Consider the following 22,624-nt stretch of genomic DNA (forward strand, 5'->3'; position numbering starts at 1 on the left):
ATTGTTGCTCGTTCATGAAACAATGATTATATTCATAAAACTCAAGAGAATCCCAAGAATTAACACTAAATGTAATTTCTTGATAAAACATTCCTGTATGTATTTTCAGTATTTTCAGAAGGTGAATCCATCTAATGCCTGAACTGTTCTCAACATGTCATATATATGAATATTATATGACATGTACAAAAAATTGAAAAAAGCCACATTAATCATTTATACCTTTTTAGAAGGGATGGAGATATCTGATGATGTTGAGTGTACAGTACTGTAGATACTTTGGTCAGGAGCACTATGTTATTGGATTTACAAAACCTTCGTAAGAAAAGGTCAAGAGCACAATGTACTCTTTGGTTTCCATTTGCCATATAACATGCTCAGCATTTATCAGCTCACATGAGACTAACACTAAACCTTCACAGCGCTTCTCCAGTACTATGAAGAACCACGACGATAATTTAAAGGAGTGGACTTAACAACTACAGAAAATAAATGTAACTTACTTTTTGTGGTTTTCAGTGCTGAAAACGAACTGGTGCAGAATGTGAGATCCATAGTTACTTTCTCAGTCATATGTATATATATATATATATATATATATATATATATATATATATATATATATATATATATATATATATATATATATATATATATATATATATATATATATATATATATATATATATATATATATATACTCTACCGGTCTAAAGTTTTAGAACACCCCCATTTTTCAGTTTTGACTGAAATTTAAGCAGTTTAATGTTTCAATGTACACTGAAATTTCAGCAGTTCAAATCCAGTGAATAACCTGAAATGGTATAAAGCTAAGCGGTAAACTGCCAGAGGTTCAAAAAAAAAGTTTAGGTTACCAAAAAGTGAAAAATAATGTAAATTTCAGTCGTTAAAAAAGGCCCTTTTCAGGGAACAAGTAATGGGTTCGCAACTGCAGCTGTTCTGCAGCAATGGAAGTAAATTAAGCCTTGAAAGTTGATGCAAACAATTCCGACAGGTGTCCCAACTTTTGTTGATAAGTTACAAACCCTCTGTCTATATAAAAGCAGTGTTGGAACAGACTGTGTTGCTTCACCCTCTGAAGCATTATTTGGACAATATTGCACTGCAGGACGTAGTATATTTCTATCATAATGGCGAGAAAAAGACAATTAACAAAGGAAGACAGACAGAGCATTGTAACCCTTATATTAAAAGTGTCGGTCTTTCCTTTTAATAAATTGCAAAAAAGCCAAGGTGTTCATGAGTAGAGTTTCCTACACCATCAAAAGGCACTTGGAAACTCGAGGAAACTGACAGGAAAAGGTCTGGCAGACCCAAAGCCACAACACAATCAGAAGATAAGTTTCTGAGAGTCAGCAGCTTGCGTGATTGGCGGCTCACAAGACAGCAGCTTCAAGCACAGCTTAACACTGGTCGAAGTAAGGAAGTCTCAGTTTCAACTGTGAAGATAAGACTTCGAGCTGCAGGTTTGACAGGTTGCGTGGCAGTAAGAAAGCCATTACTAAGATGGCAAAATAAGAAAAAGAGGCTTGTCTGGGCTGTGAAGCACTGCCAGTGGACGACTAAAAATTAGAAGAAGGTCTTATGGACCGATGAATCAAAATTTGAAATCTTCGTTTCATCACGCAGGGTTTTTGTACGCCGTTGAGTAGGCGAAAGGATGGTTCCTCAGTGTGTGACACCAACTGTCAAACGTGGAGAAGGAAGAGTGATGATCTGGGGCTCTTTTGCTGGATCCAGAGTCAGAGACTTGCACAGAGTGACTGGCACCCTGAACCAAAAGGCTACCACAGCATTTGGCAGCACCATGCAATACCCTCTGGTCTACGCCTAGTTGGTCAGGGGTTCATCCTACAGCAAGATAACAACCCAAACATACCTCCAGGCTATGTCAGAACTACCTTAGAAAAAAAATAACAAGATGGTCAGCTTCAAATCATGGAATGGCCAGCACATTCTCCAGACTTAAACCCCATCAAGCTGATTTGGGATGAACTGGACAGAAAGGTGAAAGCAAAGCAACCTACAAGTGCAACACATTTGTGGAAACTTCTGCAACAGTGTTGGGAAGAACTTTCCGAACAATATTTGATTTCCATTGTGGAAATAATGCCACGAGTATGTTTGGCTGTTATATTTGCAAAAGGTGGCTACTTTGATCAGGTCAGGTCAGGTATGGGAGCATGTGCCAGAACAGCACGTCGCTGCGTCCACTTTCCACCGGTACTCCAGGGGCCTCCGTCTGGCCATCCCCCAGGCAGATGCCAGGCCCATCCCCATCTCCTTGAGATGATGGTCAACCTGTTGCAACCATGAGGCACGTGGTCGACCCACTGGCCTCCTCCACTCATGAGACTCCCTCGCTGAGAGAATCTGGTGAGCAGGATCAGAGTCAGGAAAACGAGCCACATGTCCATACAGCCGCAACTGACGCTCACGGACTATGCAGGTAACAAATCTCATCCGAGTCTCTCTCAGCAACCGCTCGTTGGACACAAAATCCGACCAGCGATAGCCAAGGATTCTCCAAAGAGACCTGGTACCAAAGGAATTAAGTCTCCGTCTCAGATCCTTGGTCAGAGTCCAAGTCTCGCACCCATAGAGCAAGACTGGAAGTACCAAGGACCTGAAGACTCGGACTTTCGTCCTCCCGCACAGGTACCGGCAGCGCCACACCCCATGATCCAGTGAGTCCATGACTCCCCAGGCCCGACCCAGACGTCTATTGACCTCTGACTCGCAGCCAGCAGAGACATGAATATCACTGCCAAGGTAAGTGAATCTCTCCACGACCTCAACATCCTCACCACAAACAGACACAGACAGGACAGCAGCATCCAAGATGTCACCGAAAGCCTGGATCTTTGTTTTGACCCAAGAAACCCGTAATCCCAACGGCTCCGACTCCTCATTCAGCACCTCGAGGGCCCCCAAGAGGATGTCTAAAGTCTCCGCAAAGATGACTGCATCATCTGCAAAGTCAAGGTCCGAGATCTTGACATTCCCAAATGACGCACCGCAACTTGATCTCTCCGACATCCTCCCTAGAATCCAGTCCATACAAGTGCTGAAAAGTGTGGGAGCAAGTACACATCCCTGACGAACTCCAGTAACAACTGGAAATAAGTCAGAGATGGTACCACCACACTTCACAGCACTCTCAGTACCAGAGTAGAGTTCAGACATCAGATCGATCAGTTTTGGTGGCACCCCACGAAGACCAAGAATCCTCCAGAGGACGTCCCGATTCACTGAATCGAACGCTTTACAGAGATCAACATAGGCTGCAAGCAGCCCCTGCCGAAACTCTCGTCTGCGTTCGGTGAGGACACGAAGTGCAAGGATACGGTCAATCGTTGACCTCTTTGGTGGTGTAAAGCCTGACTGCTCTGGACGCTGGTGCTCAAGCAGATGATGGCGAACCCTATCGAGAATTATCCGAGCAAAGACCTTGCCCGGCACTGAGAGCAGCGTCACCCCTCGGTAGTTGTTGCAGTCTTGGCGATCACCCTTCCCTTTCCAGAGAGGGACAACAAGGCCCCTCTTCCAGTCAGTTGGGATGATGCCTGTGTTCCAGGCAGAGCACAAAACTGCATGCAACGACACGAGTGCAGCATTTCCACCAGCCTTGAGAAGTTCGGCATGGATGCCACAGATCCCTGGAGCTTTGCCCCGTTTCAACTGGTTCACCGCAGCCCGTGTTTCCACAAGCGTAGGTGGACCACAGTTGATTCGAGCACCAGCACCAGGGATTGTAACACCCTTGACGTCCAACTCGACAGTTGGGGGATCAGCCTGGTACAACCGCTCAAAGTAACCGGCCCAGCGGGCCTTCACTTCAGACTCCTCTGTCAAGAGCCTACCACTCTCTGCTCGAACTGCAGTGCTCCGAGGGATGGGCTTGGATGAACGTAATGCGCGACCTCCCTGTAAGCTGGACGAGAATCACCTGTCCACAGGTGATGCTCTACCACTCACAGATTCCTCGCACATAGGCCTCCTTGTCCACCCTCAGTGCACGTACAGTTTTACGCCTCAGCTCCCTGAACAGCTCAGCTCTGCCATTCAGCCTGGCCCTGCGACTCTGGTCAATGGTATCCAGTGTCCCTTGAGAGACAAAATTCTTTGCCCTGCGGTGAGCTCCAAGGCATCCACCGGCAACATCAAGGACGGTGGTCTTGAAGGCGCTCCACAACTCTTCAGGACCCCCCAAAGCACCCAGACCCCCCAAGTGTCCACTCAGCCTGTTTGCAAACTCCTCAGCTACTCTCTCATCCCTGAGCTTGGCAACATCCAGCCTAGGCTGGGATGGTACCATTCTCCAGGATTTAAGGTGCAGCTTTAGAGTTGCTACAACAAGCCTGTGGTCAGTATTGAGGAACTGAGCACTCCGGTAGACCCTGCAGTTCTGGATCATCCTCCAACGACCGTCAATGAGGACATGGTCAATCTCCTTTGCCACACCGCCAGCGTTGGAATACCAAGTCCAGCGATGAGCTTGTGGGCGGTAAAACCATGAACCAGCCACACCAAGTCCATGACTTCTTGCAAAGTCAAGGAACTTAGTGCTATTCTGGTTCATAGTTCCTGACCCATGGGGACCAACACACACCTCATAACCGTCCCTATCAGTTCCAGTCGATGCATTGAAATCCCCCAAGACTAGAAGTGTATCTCGTCTGGGGCACTGATCAACCACAGACTCGAGTGTGGCGTAGAATGCATCCTTCACGGTGAGATCACTCGCCTCAGTCGGAGCATAAACAGAGACCAGGGAAATGACACCAAAGGAGTGACGAATCCTCAATCTCATAATACGCTCGTTGACCGGTGTTACCTCAATTATCATTGGGGTCAGCTTATTGGACACAGCTACAGCAACTCCTTGGGTATGGTAACCATCAGAGCGACCAGACCAATAGTAGGTGTAACCACCCACCATTATCTCGCCGCAATCCGGTCTCCGAACCTCAGAGAGAGCTGCAATCCCAATGTCCAAACGCTTGAGCTCAGATGATAACAGAGACAGGTGATCATCCTCTCTTAGGGATAGGACATTCCAGGCACCCACCCGAAGGGACCGCCTCAGGTTAACCCAAGGAGACCGCCGTCTGGTGGACGACACCTCAGCACCACTCCGACACACTCTCCCGCAATCTGACCCAGGGATGTTACCCCGTGGTTTCCCTCCTATCAACGATTGGGGGTCCCGAAGGCTTTGCCCCAATCCCCGTCATCCGGTGAGCTGCCCTGCGAAGGGAAGCTGCACAGGGGAGGTACTCCCACGGAGTGGGTTTTCAGATTTTTTTGCGTTTTTGCGTTTTGCGGAATGAAGGGTTTTACGGTGGCCGGAGTGCAAATCCTGCCACCAACCTCCTAATAAGAAGTGACCCCAACTGCAGGAGGACGTCCGCAGACACAGTTGGGCACTAGATATGGATGGCCGTTGGCTCACAAGGAGCTCCTCCGCCCTTTGACAGGTTTTGTTTTTAATCCTGCTGGGTGTCCATATCCAAACACCCTCCTCACCAGAAAACCTGGTGGGGGAGACGGTTTAGTCGCCGACAACCCGACCATGGAACAGGTTAGTACAGGTTTACATGGTACCTGTAGCAGGTCACAGATCGAACCTGACCTGACCTAGTCATGATGAGATCGAACCTGACTTTGATGAGTCAAAAATTTAGATTAAATTTTGTTCAACAAAATGATTCCATTATTTCTTTTCTCACTGCAATTGGTTATTTGTTCTATGCTTTAATTTCAGAGTACATTGAAACATTAAACTGATTAAATTTCAGTAAAAACTGGGAAAATGGGGGTGTTCTAAATCTTTTGACCAGTTGAGTATATATATATATATATATATATATATATATATATATATATATATATATATATATATATATATATATATATATATATATATATATATATATACATACATATGTTTTATTTCTGATTCTGATGTGCCATACTCTTTACAGAGTGTTGGTGCTACCAGAGCAGTTTACTGGCAAGGGTTATGCTGTGTGGTTTGCCATTACCGAACCAGCATTATTTGCGGCAGGAATTTGTAATTTGTTCATGGTGCTGGTGATATTTCGCCAGCTCTTCGCAAAAGACACTGTGGGGTCTTTACCGTCCACCAACTAATACCGGCAGACAAGATGCCCAGCTTAACCTCCATCCGAGGGATGGAACACACATTGATGAATCACATGCCTGTGAAACACCAGAATGACAGTTAATAGCTGGATCAGGATTCAACCCCAGGCGAGCCTCCAACTTCTCTGTGCCCCAGCGGTGCAACATATTTTTCAATAGACATCATTTCAGAAAAGTTGTCTGTTTCTACACAAAAGCAATCTCGTACGGTCTATCCAAATGCAATAATTTCACAATGCAAAACTATCAAACATATTGTTGAAAGGTTTAGAGACATTGGAAGTGTGAAAGGTGAAATTAAAAGACGCAGTGGTCGGAAACATTCAATGAGAACACCTGACAAGACAGAAGATTGAAGAGAAACTTTGCAGGTTTCTCAAGAAAAAGCCGAAACACCGACTTACTTGCCCGGCTGGTGAGAGCCCCTCGCATTATCGCTGGCAGAATCATATACGACGATCTGAAACTGCATCCATAAAAGATACAGTTACTGCAGCACCAGACCAAAATAAATTAGAGCGAAAGGTCCGAATTTTGCACCCACGTTGCCCAGCAGATCGAGGAACGCCAACCTCACGGACATATTGAACCAATTTCTGGAGCAATTCCTTCCGGCATTGAGATGGAAGCAAGACGTAACAATTAATTCAGTCATCTTCCTGCAAGATGGTGCATTGCCGCATACATCAAATGTTGCTATGGAGTTTCTAAGACGACATTTCCTAGTGATTGACTCATTTCTCGATGGACGGACAAACAACCCATGGCCTCCCATCTTCTCCTAAATACTGCCAAATACTCCCATCCTTCTCCCAAATAAAGTTTACGAAAACACCCCACACACAATGCAGGAGTTGAAAAAGAACATCAGACAGGGAATCAGACACATACCAGCTCCAGTTCTCAGCCGAGTCATTGATAACTTCAGTGTCCGTGAGGCAGCTGTCATCCAGAGGTGGTGAACTTAGATTGAGCACTTCATCCACCACTCACGATATCGATCCTTATTGCTTATTGAAACATTTTTTTCATGATATTAAACAAAAATGTAACTAATCCTATGTCCTGTGCATTATTAGACAACTAGCAATCACCACCAATCGCTGCGCTGACGGGAATAATATAGGGAGGGGGGGTGCAGAAAAAAGAGAGGAAAAGAGAGAGAAAGGGATGGGGGAGAAAGAGAGGAGGGAGAGTAAAAAGTTGGAGGGGAAAAGAGAGAGGAGGGGTGTGAGAGTGATGAGGGGTGTGGGAGTGAGGAGTGTGGGAGTGAGGAGTGTGGGAGTGAGGAGTGTGAGGTGAGAGGAAGGGAAGGCAGACGTGCAGTGGAGCATTAATTACGATTCATACCATCTCATCAAAATTATTCTGCATGGAATAACAGTAAAGATGGAGCAAAATAATGTCTGAAATCCATTTTCTACCAGTCATACTATAAATATGGCCCGGAAACAAACACCGCCCCGACATGTCTGGAGACAAAACCTGCCGGATGCATCCGGAGTCATGCTGTCTGAGGACAAACATTGCCTGGCCACATCCAGAGAATAAACTTCTGTCTGGACACGTCCAGAGACAAACACCACCCAAACACATCCAAAGACAAACACCGCCTGGATGTGTCCAGAGCCAAGCTGTCCAGAGACAAACACCGCCCAGACACATCCAAAGAGAAACACCGCCTGGACGTGTCCAGAGCCAAGCTGTCCAGAGACAAACACCGCCCAGACACATCCAAAGAGAAACACCGCCTGGACGTGTCCAGAGCCAAGCTATCCAGAGACAAACACCGCCCAGACACATCCAAAGAGAAACACCGCCTGGACGTGTCCAGAGCCAAGCTGTCCAGAGAGAAACACTGCCCAGACACATCCAGAGACAAACTTCTGTCTGGACATAACTCCGCCTGGACACGTTCGGAGACAAACACCACCCTGATGTATCCGGAGTCAAGCTGTTTGGAGACAAACACCGCTCAGACACATCAGGAGACAAACTCCCATCGGGACACAAACACCATCCAGACATAGCCACCGTCCGGATATGTTCAGAGACAGAGACAGAGACGGAGGGCAGAGAGGGAGGGAGAGAGAGAGAGGAGGGGAAGGTGAGAGAGGAGAGGAAGGTGTGGGACGAGGATGTTGCACTGCATTGAGAGGGTGTATAGCAAGGATGGGATAAAGAGAGAGAGGGGCAGGGTTCGGGGAGTTAGCAGGAAGAATATTGTATGCTTTATGAACAACACACACACACACACACACACACACACACACACACACACACACACACACACACACACACACACACACACACACACACACACAAACACACACACACACACACTCATGCTTGGCCGATATTGGAAATTTTTCTAGAATCGGCAGCTTGGAGTCAATGTGATTACCGAATAGAGTACGTACTGTATACAACCAAAAAACCTTGAGTAGCTTTCACCGAAAAACAACGTTGCATTGATATATACCATTCAGGGATATGTTCACAAACATTAATCTTTAGATACAGCTGTGTGTGATGAGTGGAAAAAAAATTTGCTAGGTAATTTAGAAAACATGTTAGTGCAGCAAATGGCTCGGTAATCAGGTGTTATTTCACAACAACTCGCTCAGAATGACGGAGCACAAACCACTTGCTATGGATGACGGAGCACGAACCACTCACTCAGAATGATGGAGAATGAACCACTCGCCCAGGATGACAGAGCACGAACCACTCGCTCAGAATGATGGAGAATGAACCACTCACGCAGGATGACAGAGCACAAACCACTCACTCAGAATGATGGAGAATGAACCACTCGCCCAGGATGACAGAGCACGAACCACTCGCTCAGGATGGCGGAGCACAAACCACTTGCTTAGGATGACGTAATACGAACCACTCGCTCAGGATGATGGAGCACGGACCACTCACTCAGGATGACAGAATAGGAAGCACTCGCTCAGGATGATGGAGCATGAACCAGTCACTCTGAATGACGTGGTGCAGCAAATGCGTCCGCAGCGAGTGGACGATTCGTTAATGACATAGCGCAGGACTGCTATCGACTCAAGGGTGCCCCACAAGTGGCTTAAGCACTCAAGCAAGCAATCCAATAAATGGTTGATAAGGAATGGCTGGCCAGGCTGTGGCTGCATACCATATCAGAACCCTTTAACTTTGAAGCCGGTTTTCATCGCGCCCACAGCAGTTAAAGAAATTAAATGAATTCATTAAAATAATGACTTTATCCACAAAAGAGTTGCTGTGTAATGTATAACAACCCTGGAGACATCGCAAAGTTTAATCGCCCATGAAATAAACATTGCAGAGTATCTGAAACATTGCTTGCTCATCTATGCACGCATCACTTGGTGCATTGGTTTGCGGTCCAGGCAAATGTTATAACTTGATTTTAAAACATTCGTTTTTCACCAGATTTGCTTTGATTCCTTTTAGAGCACCTTGCAAAACCACCGAAAATATAGACACAGATCTGGCAGATGCTATGGATAAGACAAACAGTCCATCTGGGTGCAGGGCGCAATGTCAACCAACCATACATCCATTGGGACCATACTCTGTGCAGAGCATTGGTGCTGCCAAAGCAGTCTCCTTGGTTATTGGGCACAATCCTGGATGGGTCGCCACTCCGCCACAGGATACCAGCAAGCTGGAACTCATTTTGCCGACCTCGAAAGAATGACAGTCAGAGTCAACCCCACCTGGTATTAATTCAACAGCCAAGGGGGATTTGAACTCAAGATCCGAGGATCCCAAGCCCACCACCTTAACCATTAACCAAACATCAGGCATGATGTCAAGCAGTGAATGCATTAAATCATATATCACAATGAAGCTCATTAATTTTGGCACATTCCTAAATCTTTTCTTCACTCAATATAATTCTCCAAACAGGAGAAAATGAGAAGGGCACTCGGTAGACCGCATACTTCCGTCATGCAATGCCTGACCCATGAGAACATATTGGGCCCAATACATTTTTGAAATATGGTATATATCGTGTGTGTCTCTCTCTCTCTCTCTCTCTCTCTCTCTCTCTCTCTCTCTCTCTCTCTCTCTCTCTCTCTCTCTCTCTCTCTCTCTCTCTCTCTCTCTCTCTCTCTCTCTCTCTCGTGTGTGTCTCTCTCTCTCTCTCTCTCTCTCTCTCTCTCTCTCTCTCTCTCTCTCTCTCTCTCTCTCTCTCTCTCTCTCTCTCTCTCTCTCTCTCTCTCTCTCTCTCTCTCTCTCTCTCTCTCTCTCTCTCTCTCTCTCTCTCTCTCTCTCTCTCTCTCTCTCTCTCTCTCTCTCTCTCTCTCTCTCTCTCTCTCTCTCTCTCTCTCTCTCTCTCTCTCTCTCTCTCTCTCTCTCTCTCTCTCAGAATCACGTATCCAGATCCAGATTCGGATCTTCACCAAAATGGAATCAATTCGTGCTTGCCACACACCCAATCTGTGCATCAAGTTTCATCCGAATCCGTCCACAACTTTTTGACATGTCCTGCTATATATTAGTTTAGCGTTAACTCTCAACGGTGAAGAATCACTTGAAAAATTATCGTATCCAGATCCGGATTCGGATCTTCACCAAAATTGAATCCGTTCTTCCGTGTCACACACCCAACATGTCCACCAAGTGTCGTCTTAATTCGTCCGCAACTTTTTGAGATTGGGTGCTATATATCATTTTTGGCCCGATCTCTCAATGGTGAAGAATCACTTGAAAAATTCAATAGCCAGATACGGATATGGATCTTCACCAAAATCTAATCAGTTCGTCCTTGCCAGACACCCAACCTGTCCACAAAATTTCATCCGGATCCATCCACAACTTTTTGAGATATCATGCACACAGACAAATAAACAAAAAAATGAAATTGCTCGTTGAGCAAGGAATTGCTGGAATAACTTTGTCATATCCCCATGATCTCTGAAAAAAACAAAAACCTGGAAATCAATTTGGTTCTTATAAGCCAATAGTGCTACTGTTTAATGAGTTAAAGCACTTAGTTTGGTCATGATCATAACTTGGAAGTCAATCGGACTTGAAATGGCGTTTTTATCGCAATTTGAAAGTTTTGACCCGACCCCCCTGACATTCGATCCCCGACCGCTAAGAAGGGTGTTGGTGTGACACCCCAATGAGACATATGGTTGGATGCAGAATTGCAAGATGCACATTTTGGATTTGGTTTGAAGTCGATACGACCATTTTAGCGGACGTTATTGCGAAAATAAGAATTTCGGTTTTTCGGTGACCTTGACCTTGACCTTTGACCTAGATTCACCAAAAACGACAAGTGTCTAAGTTGGACCATGGCTGACGTCTGTACCCAGTTTGGTCATGATCGCTAAAACGGTGTGGCTGCTACAGGGTAAACAAACACACAAACAAACAGACAGACAGACAGACACACAGAATGACACACACAACCGACCAACATAATTGCTGAAATCCGAAGGATTCCGGCAATTAACAGACAGAAAGGGGTGAAAACATAACCTTCTTCACCTTTGGTGATGGAGGTAAATACCATGCTATATATCATTTTTGAGCCCTCTCTCTCAATGGTGAAGAATCACTTTAAAAAATTTGTGTGGTCAGATCCAGATTCAGATCTTCAACAAAATCGAATCAATTTGCCGTGGTCGCACACCCAACATATCCACCAAGTTTCCTCCGAATCAGTCCGCAAACTTTGTAAGATATCGTGCTGTATATCATTTTTGGCCCTCTCTCTCAATGGTGAAGAATCACTTTTAAAATTCTAGTCGTCGGATCAGGATTTGGATCTTCACCAAAATAGAATCAATTCTCCCTTGTTACACACCTAACATGTCCCCCAACTTTAATCCGAATCCGTCTACAACTTTTTGTGATATCGTGCTTTTTGTATATCGTTTTTGGCCCTATCTCTCAATTGTAAAGAATCACTTTAAAAATTCTAGTAGTTGATTCTGGATCCCGAACCGAATCTTCACCAAAATCTAACAATATCGTCCTTGTGACACACCAAACTTGTCCACGAAATTTAATCCAGATCCATTCACAACTGTTTGAGATATCGTGCTTTTTGTATATCGTTTTTGGCCCTATCTCTCAATGGTAAAGAATCACTTTAAAAATTCTAGTAGTTGATTCTGGATCCAGAACCGAATCTTCACCAAAATCTAACCATATCGTCCTTGTGACACACCAAACTTGTCCACAAAATTTAATCCAGATCCATTCACAACTGTTTGAGATATCGTGCTTTTTGTATATCATTTTTGGCCCTATCTCTCAATGGTAAAGAATCACATTTAAAATTCTAGTAGTTGGATCTGGATCCGGAACTGGATTTTCACCAAAATCTAACCAGATCGTCCTTGTGACACACCAAACTTTCCACAAAACTTCATCCGGATCCGTTCACAACTTTTTGAGCTATCCTGTACACAGACAAACAAACAAACCAACAGACAAAAAACTTGTGAAAATATAACCTTCACCTTCGGTGGCGGAGGTTAAGACAAGTTGAATGCTTTGGAGATTTCACATTTTATTGTGTATGTATAAGGAGTACGGAACATAGCCTTGCTTGCTTAAAGTAAATAGATATATAGGCTTAGTTATAAGACTCGATATTTCTTTAAATTATCAGATTTCACTCAAGATTCTGACACTTATTTAGTCCGGACAATATTCGATCCTCAAAGCCAAAATAATATTTCGATGATACTTTCAAATTTGTCCGTGAGAGTAGATCGTGGGAAATTGTATCATATAATGCATGAAATCGCTCCAAGCTCCTGTTTTGAAAACTATAGTACTTATAAAAGCGACGTATGCAGCGATTCTTATCTGTGATGAACAGGCATTTGATAATATGAGTGAGGAAAGTGAAAAAAAAACTTTATTTGTTAAGTAATCGTCTCAGCCTGTTCCAAGTCAAGGCATGGTTGAGCAGGCCAAAACAACATGGCGGCTTCAGACTCCAGCGAGGTTACCTAGGAAACACCTTAAGACCCCATAGAGAGAGGTGACCGGGGATGTGCCTGATAAAGGATATAATTAAATAAAGCCGTTAATTATCTTCAAACGTAGTGTTTTAATAAACCCAAACACCCAATTTTCACTCATGCACTCCCATGGAGTTTCCTTCGTATGCATGAAATGTTTCACACTGCGAGGTTTCATGGTTTTGGAGTTATGGTGGAGACACACACACACTGACATTTCTTGTTTTTCTGTTTGTCTGTATCGACGTCTACCCTGGACTGTAATTTCTTGCCGTCTTCCCCGTACTGTATTTCGTTTCCCTCATCCCCATTCATTCCCCTCAACCTGAACATGACCGGTATTTGGACCAGGACACGACACCATCCCTCTGCAATAATTTCCCCATTCCCCCGGCTTTGTGCATGGACATTTTTGGACATTTGGGGTTCGTCCCAGGTCCATGGAGGCAAAAGCAATTTTCCCATGTTAAGTGCGGAGCTCCGCTTGCTGCAAGGGCCAACTGAGTGCATATCTGGGTGGGAAATAGATTAGGTGGGACTACGGGGGGCATCCCCCAATGGCTGGCATGGGGCCAGCTTGTAAGATCTGACATGGCCCAATAGATGGTCCTAAGCCTCCTAAAAATATCTGACATGCAGCTCTTTGGCCCCGTGTGCCTCAGGGACTATAAGTTGTGCCTGATGCTGTGGGTCTCTCTGTCTCTGTCTCTGTCTCTGTCTCTGTCTCTGTCTCTGTCTCTGTCTCTGTCTCTATCTCTGTCTCTCTGTCTCTCTCTCTCTCTCTCTCTCTCTCTCTCTCTCTCTCTCTCTCTCTCTCTCTCTCTCTCTCTCTCTGTCTCTCTGTCCTGTGGTCATCACTCTCGCTTCTTCCCTGGCCCTGGACGCTTCGGCTCCCGGTTCTGACAGAGCTTGTGGACCCTCAGTTGTGGAGTGCAATGTTGGATCCATTCCAGAGAGCTGCAGGGAGAGCGGTACCAAGCTGGAGAGGGTGACGGTTCCATGTACGGTTGGCTGAGGCCACCCTGCCCCTCCCAGTTGTCTCCCAGTGTGTGTGGTCTGTTGGGTACCTTATCATGTTATCCAGTAGATAAGTTATTGGTCAGGTTACGTCTGTGACTTGTGCATTTTCTTTTCTTTTTGTAAATACACACCTTGAGTGCCGATTGACTGTGCCCGTCATTTCTCCTTTTCCTGCCATGGTTGCCCTTTGACTCCATGAAAACCCTTGAGTTCCCATCCCTCCTTTCCCATACCCCACACTGCTTATTGCAAATAAATTATTCTTGTTGAATTATATTTCTAATCTGCCTGTGGTTGTCCTTTCTTCCATTGGTCCAGCAATGTCCGTATGTAGATTAGCCGGGAGATGATAATTCCTCAACGGAATGGCTCTCAAATCAGTCCAGCGTTGTGCTGGCGGTAAGCTCAACCACCTTAATCAATGTGCAATTAAAGTAATAGTTCCACAACCGCTGAGGGCACGATACCCCAATAAGGAAACTGCGTGTGTCCCAGTTAAACGGAAGTCAGACGGAGGACACTGAAGTCATGTGGTTAAATTGTTGGCGTTTGTGGTCAATTAGCGACCCGCCGGGACATAGACTTATTTGTGTGCGACGGCCTCGATTCCCGGTGAGTCCAGAGAGAACCAGGGATAACCCCACCCTCGCAGTACCCCTGAGAAACCGGGCCCTCAACAATATCTATCCTTGTATAAAATACATACATATATTTATGTATGTGTATATATATATATATATATATATATATATATATATATATATATATATATATATATATATATATATATATATATATATATATATATATATACATACATACACATACACACATCATTATGTGGGACATTCATTATGTTCTGCATATGATACCCATAAAAGTCAACAACACATCCCAGATCGAGTGTATCCTGATGTCTGCAAGTGGCACATTTTCGTTGATGCAGCTTGGACATTCCTGCAATTAAGGTATTTTCGGTGCTGTCCAACTTGCTGCAAATTTGTGTCCAAAATTACATCTTCTGGCTTTACAAACTAAACCAAGAAATCATACTGTGCTTGTAAACAATGGTAGTTAAAGGTTGGTGTGTCTGCATTCCCTTGATGAAAAAATTTACATGTTTCACATGGACAATAGAAAAAGAATGAAATGAATCCCAGCAACAGCGTGTGTCTCACCCGGCTTCTCTCGTACTCTTTACGTGAAGCAGCAAACAACTGGGCGTTGGTGATGGCGATTCCACAGAATGGGAGGTACATCTTCAAAACCTACAAAACATACCATGATTATGAAGAAAAATCATTCATTTTTCAAATCTTACAAAGAGATTGGTTTTGTCTGGTTGAACGGTTTCGTAAAGTACATTTTGAAGAATAGTGACAATTTATAGTTATAAGCAATAAAATACTTTAAGATATGCCTTTGGATATTTTCATTGCCTGGTACATTTAAGTTGGCGGTTAATGAGTCATGACCATGTGGATTCATAAGACATTAACAGTCAATACAGGCATGGTAGTGTTTTTCTATCACATGTAATGCCTATAAAGAGCAGTACGTCATAAAATAATAATTCAAAGAGATTAACAGATGAGAAAAAGAAGGATAATATCTCAAGGTGGATAAATCAATCATTCGTCTCAAATGAATGATTTAGCAAAAAACAATGAGCTGAACATTGATACGATGAACTAGAAAACATCGCTGAGATTTAAAAGGGACCTGGTTCAAGAAACATGAAAATAGTGGAAGTGAATAAGGTCAAAAGGCCCTTTTTGGGTCCACATAACAACTTTCCCATGCAGATTTCTCACAATGGCAAATCCTCCCTTTGAGACTCGTGATGATAAACTTCCCTGCTAATGTCTCCTGCTCTTCCTCTGCTCCAAATGGTTCATCTGACTCTCACAAGCACATGTGAGAGTCATCATCTCTCTGGCTATTCACGGAGGAATGTCACAGCACTGGAAATCAGTCATTTCAGTCACGCAGAGTGGTAGAGACTGCAAGCAGCCATTGCACTTCAGAACTGGTCTCCACATCTCCCACCCCTGATATTAACTCAGCCTGGGAATTCTTCAACATAAATCTTCTTCTTCTTCTTCTTCTTCTTCTTCTTCTTCTTCTTCTCTCTCTCTCTCTCTCTCTCTCTCTCTCTCTCTCTCTCTCTCTCTCTCTCTCTCTCTCTCTCTCTCTCTCTCTCTCTCTCTCTCTCTCTCTCTCTCTCTCTCTCTCTCTCTCTCTCTCTCTATCGTAGATCCATCGCATCTCGCCTTCAGTCATCCAACACTTCTTCCCACCTATGGTGCGCTAAATCATGTGGTGAGGCAGATGCTCTGAAACAGCTTACCTTGTCTTCCCAGAAGGCAAACCCGAAGTGCATTCCAAAAAGCCCGCAACAAGTGTGTGTCCACTCTTTGGAGAACCAGAAAACAACACCTGTCCAACCTCAACATTGAACTTTCAAACTTGTCTCCCTCCTCGAAAACCTGGCGGTGCCTTGATAAGTCTAGCTCTGGAGTATTCTTACTCCTCCATCCCTTCCCTCAATTTTAAATGACAGCACTGCCGACTCAGCTCATGAGAAGGCCGAATGCTTCAATTCTGTGTTTGCTTCAAAATCTTGTGCACCCAATACCACGCTCTCTGTACCCACCGTACACAGTCACACCCAACTGATCCTGGACTCTTTTTTTTTGCACCTGAACAGATGGAGAAGTTTCTGGAAACCCTTGACTCTGATTCTGCAAATGGTCTGCATGTCATCAAGCCACGTGTCCCAAAAACCTGCTCCTGCTGCTGTTTTTGCACATCATCTCTGCTCTTTACATGCCATCATTTGCACTACGTCGAAATCACTGCCTTACAAGGTGGTAACTGCCTTACTTACACCTTACAAAAGGTGCAAGAAACGATCCCAACCCCAGTTGTTTGATTCGGTTGTTTGAATCTCAACTACAGACCCATCAGCTTATTTGCAATCTTCCATCAGGTCATGGACTCCATCATAACAGCATGACATGAAATCCTTCCTTTTCTCCAACAACTTCATCTCAGATGACTGATTCGGATTCAAACCAAGTCACTCTACCTTGGACATGCTGCTCCTACTATCCCAACAATGGATGGAGGCCCACAATATCAGACATGAGATCAGGGCCATCTCTCCATACATATCTCGAGCTTTCCATACAGTGTGCTCTCCAAACTCTCCACATATGGCATACAGAGCCTTGCTTTCCAAACTCTCTGCCGAAGGCATCCACATCTACCCTCTCACATAGCTCACTGACTTCCTCTACTCTCATAGCTAACGTGTGACACTCAACAGAATCCTTTCATCTTCTCTCACTGTCAAGGCTGGAGTGCCCCAAGGCATGTTCTGGGTCTAGTCCTATTCCTGATCTTAACAAATGACTCTCTGGAAAATCCCCCTCATCGATTTGTTGATGACTCCACCCTCTGCCGTGACATCCCTCATCCTTAAGATGGGCAGGCAGCCATCCTCTTCCCTCTCTTCACACCTTGACAAAATCACAAGATGGTCAAACACTTGGAATATGTCTTTCAATCCTGACAAATCTCACACTCACTCTATCTCTCTCCAAAAGGACCGTCTGGCAAACCCTCCCATATACTTTCCTAACAATCCTTTTGAGGAAGTTCAGTCACTCAAACTCCTGCACCTCCCTCTCAGCTATGATCTTTCTTTGGCAAACCACATTTCAATGTTGGCCTCCATAGCCAACCATTGACTGGGCAATGTGCGTCGTACACAGTCCTTCCTTGGCAAACGTTAACTCCTATCCACATGCAAAGCCTTCATCCACACCATGAAGGAGCACTGCTCTCCCCTCTGGGCTGGCAGCCCTGCCTCACAACTTGCTCAGCTCAGCATCATGAAAAGCAAGGTCTTCAAGACAATTTGAATCTCCTGCGATGATGCTGAGTCTATGGACCTATCACATTCCCATCGCAGACAGGAAGTTGTCTCTCTGTCTTCTACTGCCTCCTTTCTGCTCTCTGCTTTGGGCATCCTTGGGGAACTGGAGGGGGGGGGTACCCTCTGCTCTTCCCATGCTTTGTATCTAAAAAGGGTTTGTATTATGAGTAGAGACAAAGGCATAAAATTGCTAATGAGAGGCTGAATGATGATTATGTATCATGTCAATGGGGTGCGGATTTGTTCTGTGTTTTAGTTTCATCCTGATTACAAAGTAGCAAACAGTGATATTAAGAAGGGAGTGGGAAGTAGGACAAATGCTAATATACACATCCACGACCCTCCCCTCGAGTTACACATTCCTTTATGACCATCTATGATTACCACTACACTAATATACTGCCTGATCACATGGAAGCTTATCGAGTAACAAATCCTTGTCCAATTACACAAATGAACCAATTTGCACAAAAGCATCAAATAGTAATTCCCTGTCCTTTTTTTTGAGGAGGAAAGTGGTTGCTGCAATTAAAATGCAGACACAAAGCTGTGGAGGGAGGAGGTGATAAACTTGAAGTCAGTTCTATTGAAGCATGGCTTCCTATAAATAGAATCCCTACCCCTACTCTACTTTATCTTTTAGCTCGTTCAGAGCAATGACAACTTGCAATAAAATGGTCACACTATTTGGTTATCATAATACAAACTTTCACTGCATTTCATAATAATTTTATTTGGGTTCTCAGGTCATGGTCATGGTCTCACCGTGTGCCTCGTGATGCTGTTTGAATCCCATGTGCTCTATTGATTTATCCATTGTTTATAAACATACATTGTTCGTCATCTCCGTCAGTACATATATCCCAAAATTATTGTCTGCAAGCTTGTCTCTTCGCCATAGATATTGTAGAAGGGAATTGGCTCAACCTAAACTGCAGGACTAGGTTTGCCCGTTGATGTGACGACATGAAAGTAAAATGTTCCCGGCGCTAAAATCAAATCGATAAAGTGCAATAACTCGAAACGCCTTGCTACTGATGACACAGGCATGTTGCTGCTCTGAGACATCCATGGGTGATGAAGAACGGGGCAAAACAATCGTGAGAACATTACAACTTCGTCAGCACTGCCCCTGCGCACGGCCTGACACTAACAGCTCGATTCCAGAATGGAGCAGAATTCCTTTAGCATTCTCAGAGGAGACTTCGAGATTGGTGTAAACACAATCCAAAGGTCCCATGAGGAGGCTGTCTTCGTTTGAATCGATGAAATTCACTGCGTTTGTTCTCGTGCCGTGGATTTTCACAATTGCGTGCAGTTAAGTTTTCCAAGTAAAATTTGTTGTTTTTCCATGCAGTGTGGCAGCTTCTTGCATCATCTTTTGATGTTCGTGGTATGCTGACGATGAGGATGAAGCAGACAAATGATTAAAGTAAAATGGGGGTAAGATGTCCCTGTTGGGGAAAAGTGGGGGCAAGACGACTTCTCACTAATGCATCACCCCCATGGATCGGGTTAGATATTGAGTGTCGAGAATGTCTCCACCAGAGGGCTCCAGAGCTGATGGTGCGGTGGGCAATTTCAAATGAAAAAGGTTCAATATCTATACTAGTGTGTGTGTGTGTGTGTGTGTGTGTGTGTGTGTGTGTGTGTGTGTGTGTGTGTGTGTGTGTGTGTGTGTGTGTGTGTGTGTGTGTGTGTGTGTGTGTGTGTCCACCATAACTCCAAAGCCATGAAACCGAGCAGCCTAAAACTTTGCATGCATACGAAGAAAACTCCAAGGAAGGGAATGATTGAAAATTAGTTGTTTGGATTAATTAAAACACCCTTTTTGAAAATAATTAACGGCCTTATTTAATTACATCCTTTACCAGACGCATCTTCGGTCAACTCTCTCTGTGGGGTCTTAAGTCGTATTCCAGGTAACCTCTCTGGGTTCTGAAGCCGCTATGTTTTTTGGCCTGCTCAACCATGACTTGACTTGGAACATGCAACAACGATTTCTTAACGATTAAGTTTTTTTTTCACTTTCCTCACTCACAACGAATGCCTGTTCATCACAGATAAGAATCGCTGCATACATTGCTTTTATAGGTGCTATAGTTTTCAAAAAGCCTGGCGTTGGCTTAGTGGTTAGGGTGGCGGCTTGGGATCCAAGGGTCCTGAGTTCAAGCTTCGTTGCCCGCTGAATTACTTCATCAGGGGGTTGATTCAGCCTGCCATCCTTCCGAGGTGGGCAAAATGAGTACCAGCTTGCTGGGATGACCGAGTCATTCGAGTATCCTGCGTCGGAGTGGCGTCTCTCTCCAGGATTGTGCCCAATAGCCAAGGAAACTGCTTCGGCAGCACCGATGCTCTGTACAGAGAATGGTCCCAATTGATGGAATGGATAGTTTTTAAATGAGGAGCTTGGAGTGTTGTCATATGAGGATTTTATGCATTATATGATACGATTTTTCACGATCTACTCTCACGGACTAATTAAAGTATATCATCGAAATATTATTTCTGTTTTGAGGATTGGATATCGTCCGGACTAAATAAGTGTCGAAATCTGTTGTGAAATCTGATAATTTAAAGAAACGAGGCTTATAACTCAGCCGATATACCTATTTACTTAAAGCAATCAAGGCTATGTTCCCTCGTTCTCCACATATACACAAGAAAATGTGAAATTTCCGAAGCATTAAACCTATCATTTTCTGCCGTTTGGAGAATTATATTGAGTGAACAAAAGATTTAGGAATGTGTCAAAATTAATCAGCTTCATTGAGCTATAGATTTAATGCATTCACTGCTTGACATCGTGCACTGTCCCCCAGAGGGACTGCTTATCCATAGCGTCTGCCAGATCTGTGTCGATATTTTTGGAGGTTTCACAAGGTGCTATACAGGGAAGCAAAGTAAATCTGGTGAAAAACGGATGTTTTAAAATAAAGTTATAACTTTTGTGTTGACCGCAAACCAATGCACCACCTGACTCGTGCACAGACAACCAGGTGACGTGGCGGATTATTTGCAATGTTTATTTCATGGGCGATTAAACTTTACGATGTCTCCAGGGTTGTTCTTTGTTAAACAGCAAACCTTTTGTGGCTAAAGTCTTTATTTGAATGAATTCATTTAATTTTCTGAACTGCTGCAAGCACAGTGAAGACCAGTTTTAAAATTAACGGGATTCTATATGGTATGCGCAACACCTTGGCCAGCCGTTCCTTATCAACCATTTAATTGAAGTGCCTGCTTGAGTGCTTAAGCAACTTGCCGAGTGCCCTACAGTCAATAGCAGTACCGCGCTATGTCATTCTGAGCGAATCGTTCACTCACTATGGACGCTTTTCTGCGCCACATCATTCAGAGTGAGTGGTTCATGCCCCCTTCATCCTGAGCGAGTGGTTCGTGCTCTGTCATCCTGTGTGAGTGGTCTGTGCTGCGTCATTCTGAGTGTGTGGTTCGTGTTCAATCATCGTGAGTCGTTCGTGCTCCGTCATTCTGAGTGAGTGGTTGTGAAACAACACCTGATTTCTGAGCCACTTGCCATATTAAGGTGTTTTCTAATTTCCCGAGCCAATTTTTTTTCCACCCGTCACACGCAGCTGTTTATAAAGATTAATGTTTGTGAACATTTTCCTGAAACGTCTATTTAAATGCAACGTTGTTTTTTTCGGTGAAAGATACTCAAGGTTTTTGGGTTGTATACAGTATGTACTCTATTCGGTAATCACACTGACTCCAAGCTGCCAATTCCCGAAAAATTGCTGGTATTGGCCAAGCACTAACATATATCGTGTGTGTGTGTGTGTGTGTGTTTTTGTTTGTGTGCACGGATGTGTTGTTAATAAAGCATAATATATTCTCTCTGCTCACTCCCCTACCCCCATCAATCAGTCAATCTTCTTCCTCTCTCTCTCTCTCTCTCTCTCTCTCTCTCTCTCTCTCTCTCTCTCTCTCTCTCTCTCTCTCTCTCTCTCTCTCTCTCTCTCTCTCTCTCTCTCTCTCTCTCTCTCTCTCTCTCTCTCTCTCTCTCTCTCTCTCTCTCTCTCTCTCTCTCTCTCTCTCTCTCTCTCTCTCTCTCTCTCTCTCTCTCTCTCTCTCTCTCTCTCTCTCTCTCTCTCTCTCTCTCTCTCTCTCTCTCTCTCTCTCTCTCTCTCTCTCTCTCTCGCCCCCTGCTGGCTGTTGGTGAGTTGAGTGGAGTGTCATGGCGGCTGTGTGGTCTTGGTGAGCTGTGATCTGCCCTGTTTTTTCGCCTTTCTATCCCCTTTCGCATTGTTTTTCACCTCCCTTCCTTTGTTTACTTCTACGCATCGTTATTTGTGCCCCCACCCTCCCCTCTTCGTTGGACCTCACGCTTCGGCCTTCCCTCACGCCGTCGTCACCCACCCCGCCCATCTGTCCTTGTTATTTCACGGTTTGCCCTTCGGTTCATGTCTTCCCCTCCCCTCCACTTCCCTCCTTATCCCGTTTTCTCCTCGCA

General features: G+C 44.5%; 1 protein-coding gene across 7 annotated transcripts in view; it reads right to left on the reverse strand.

The window, feature by feature from the left end:
* Positions 1-22,624, reverse strand: part of PDE11A (phosphodiesterase 11A) — a 324,082-nt gene that overhangs the window by 204,457 nt on the left and 97,001 nt on the right. For all 7 annotated transcript variants that reach the window (XR_015061190.1, XM_085893118.1, XM_085893115.1 and 4 more), the window contains exon 4: positions 15,386-15,475. Coding sequence is in view for 6 of the 7 variants with exons in the window: in XM_085893118.1 (XP_085749244.1) it covers positions 15,386-15,475 (90 nt within the window). In the remaining variant the exon portion in view is untranslated. The remainder of the gene's footprint in view (positions 1-15,385; positions 15,476-22,624) is intronic.

This window comes from Eptatretus burgeri, chromosome 8, assembly GCF_056783735.1.
Source record: "Eptatretus burgeri isolate ZD-2024b chromosome 8, Ebu_testis_v1, whole genome shotgun sequence".
Classification (NCBI taxonomy): Eukaryota; Metazoa; Chordata; class Myxini; order Myxiniformes; family Myxinidae; genus Eptatretus; species Eptatretus burgeri.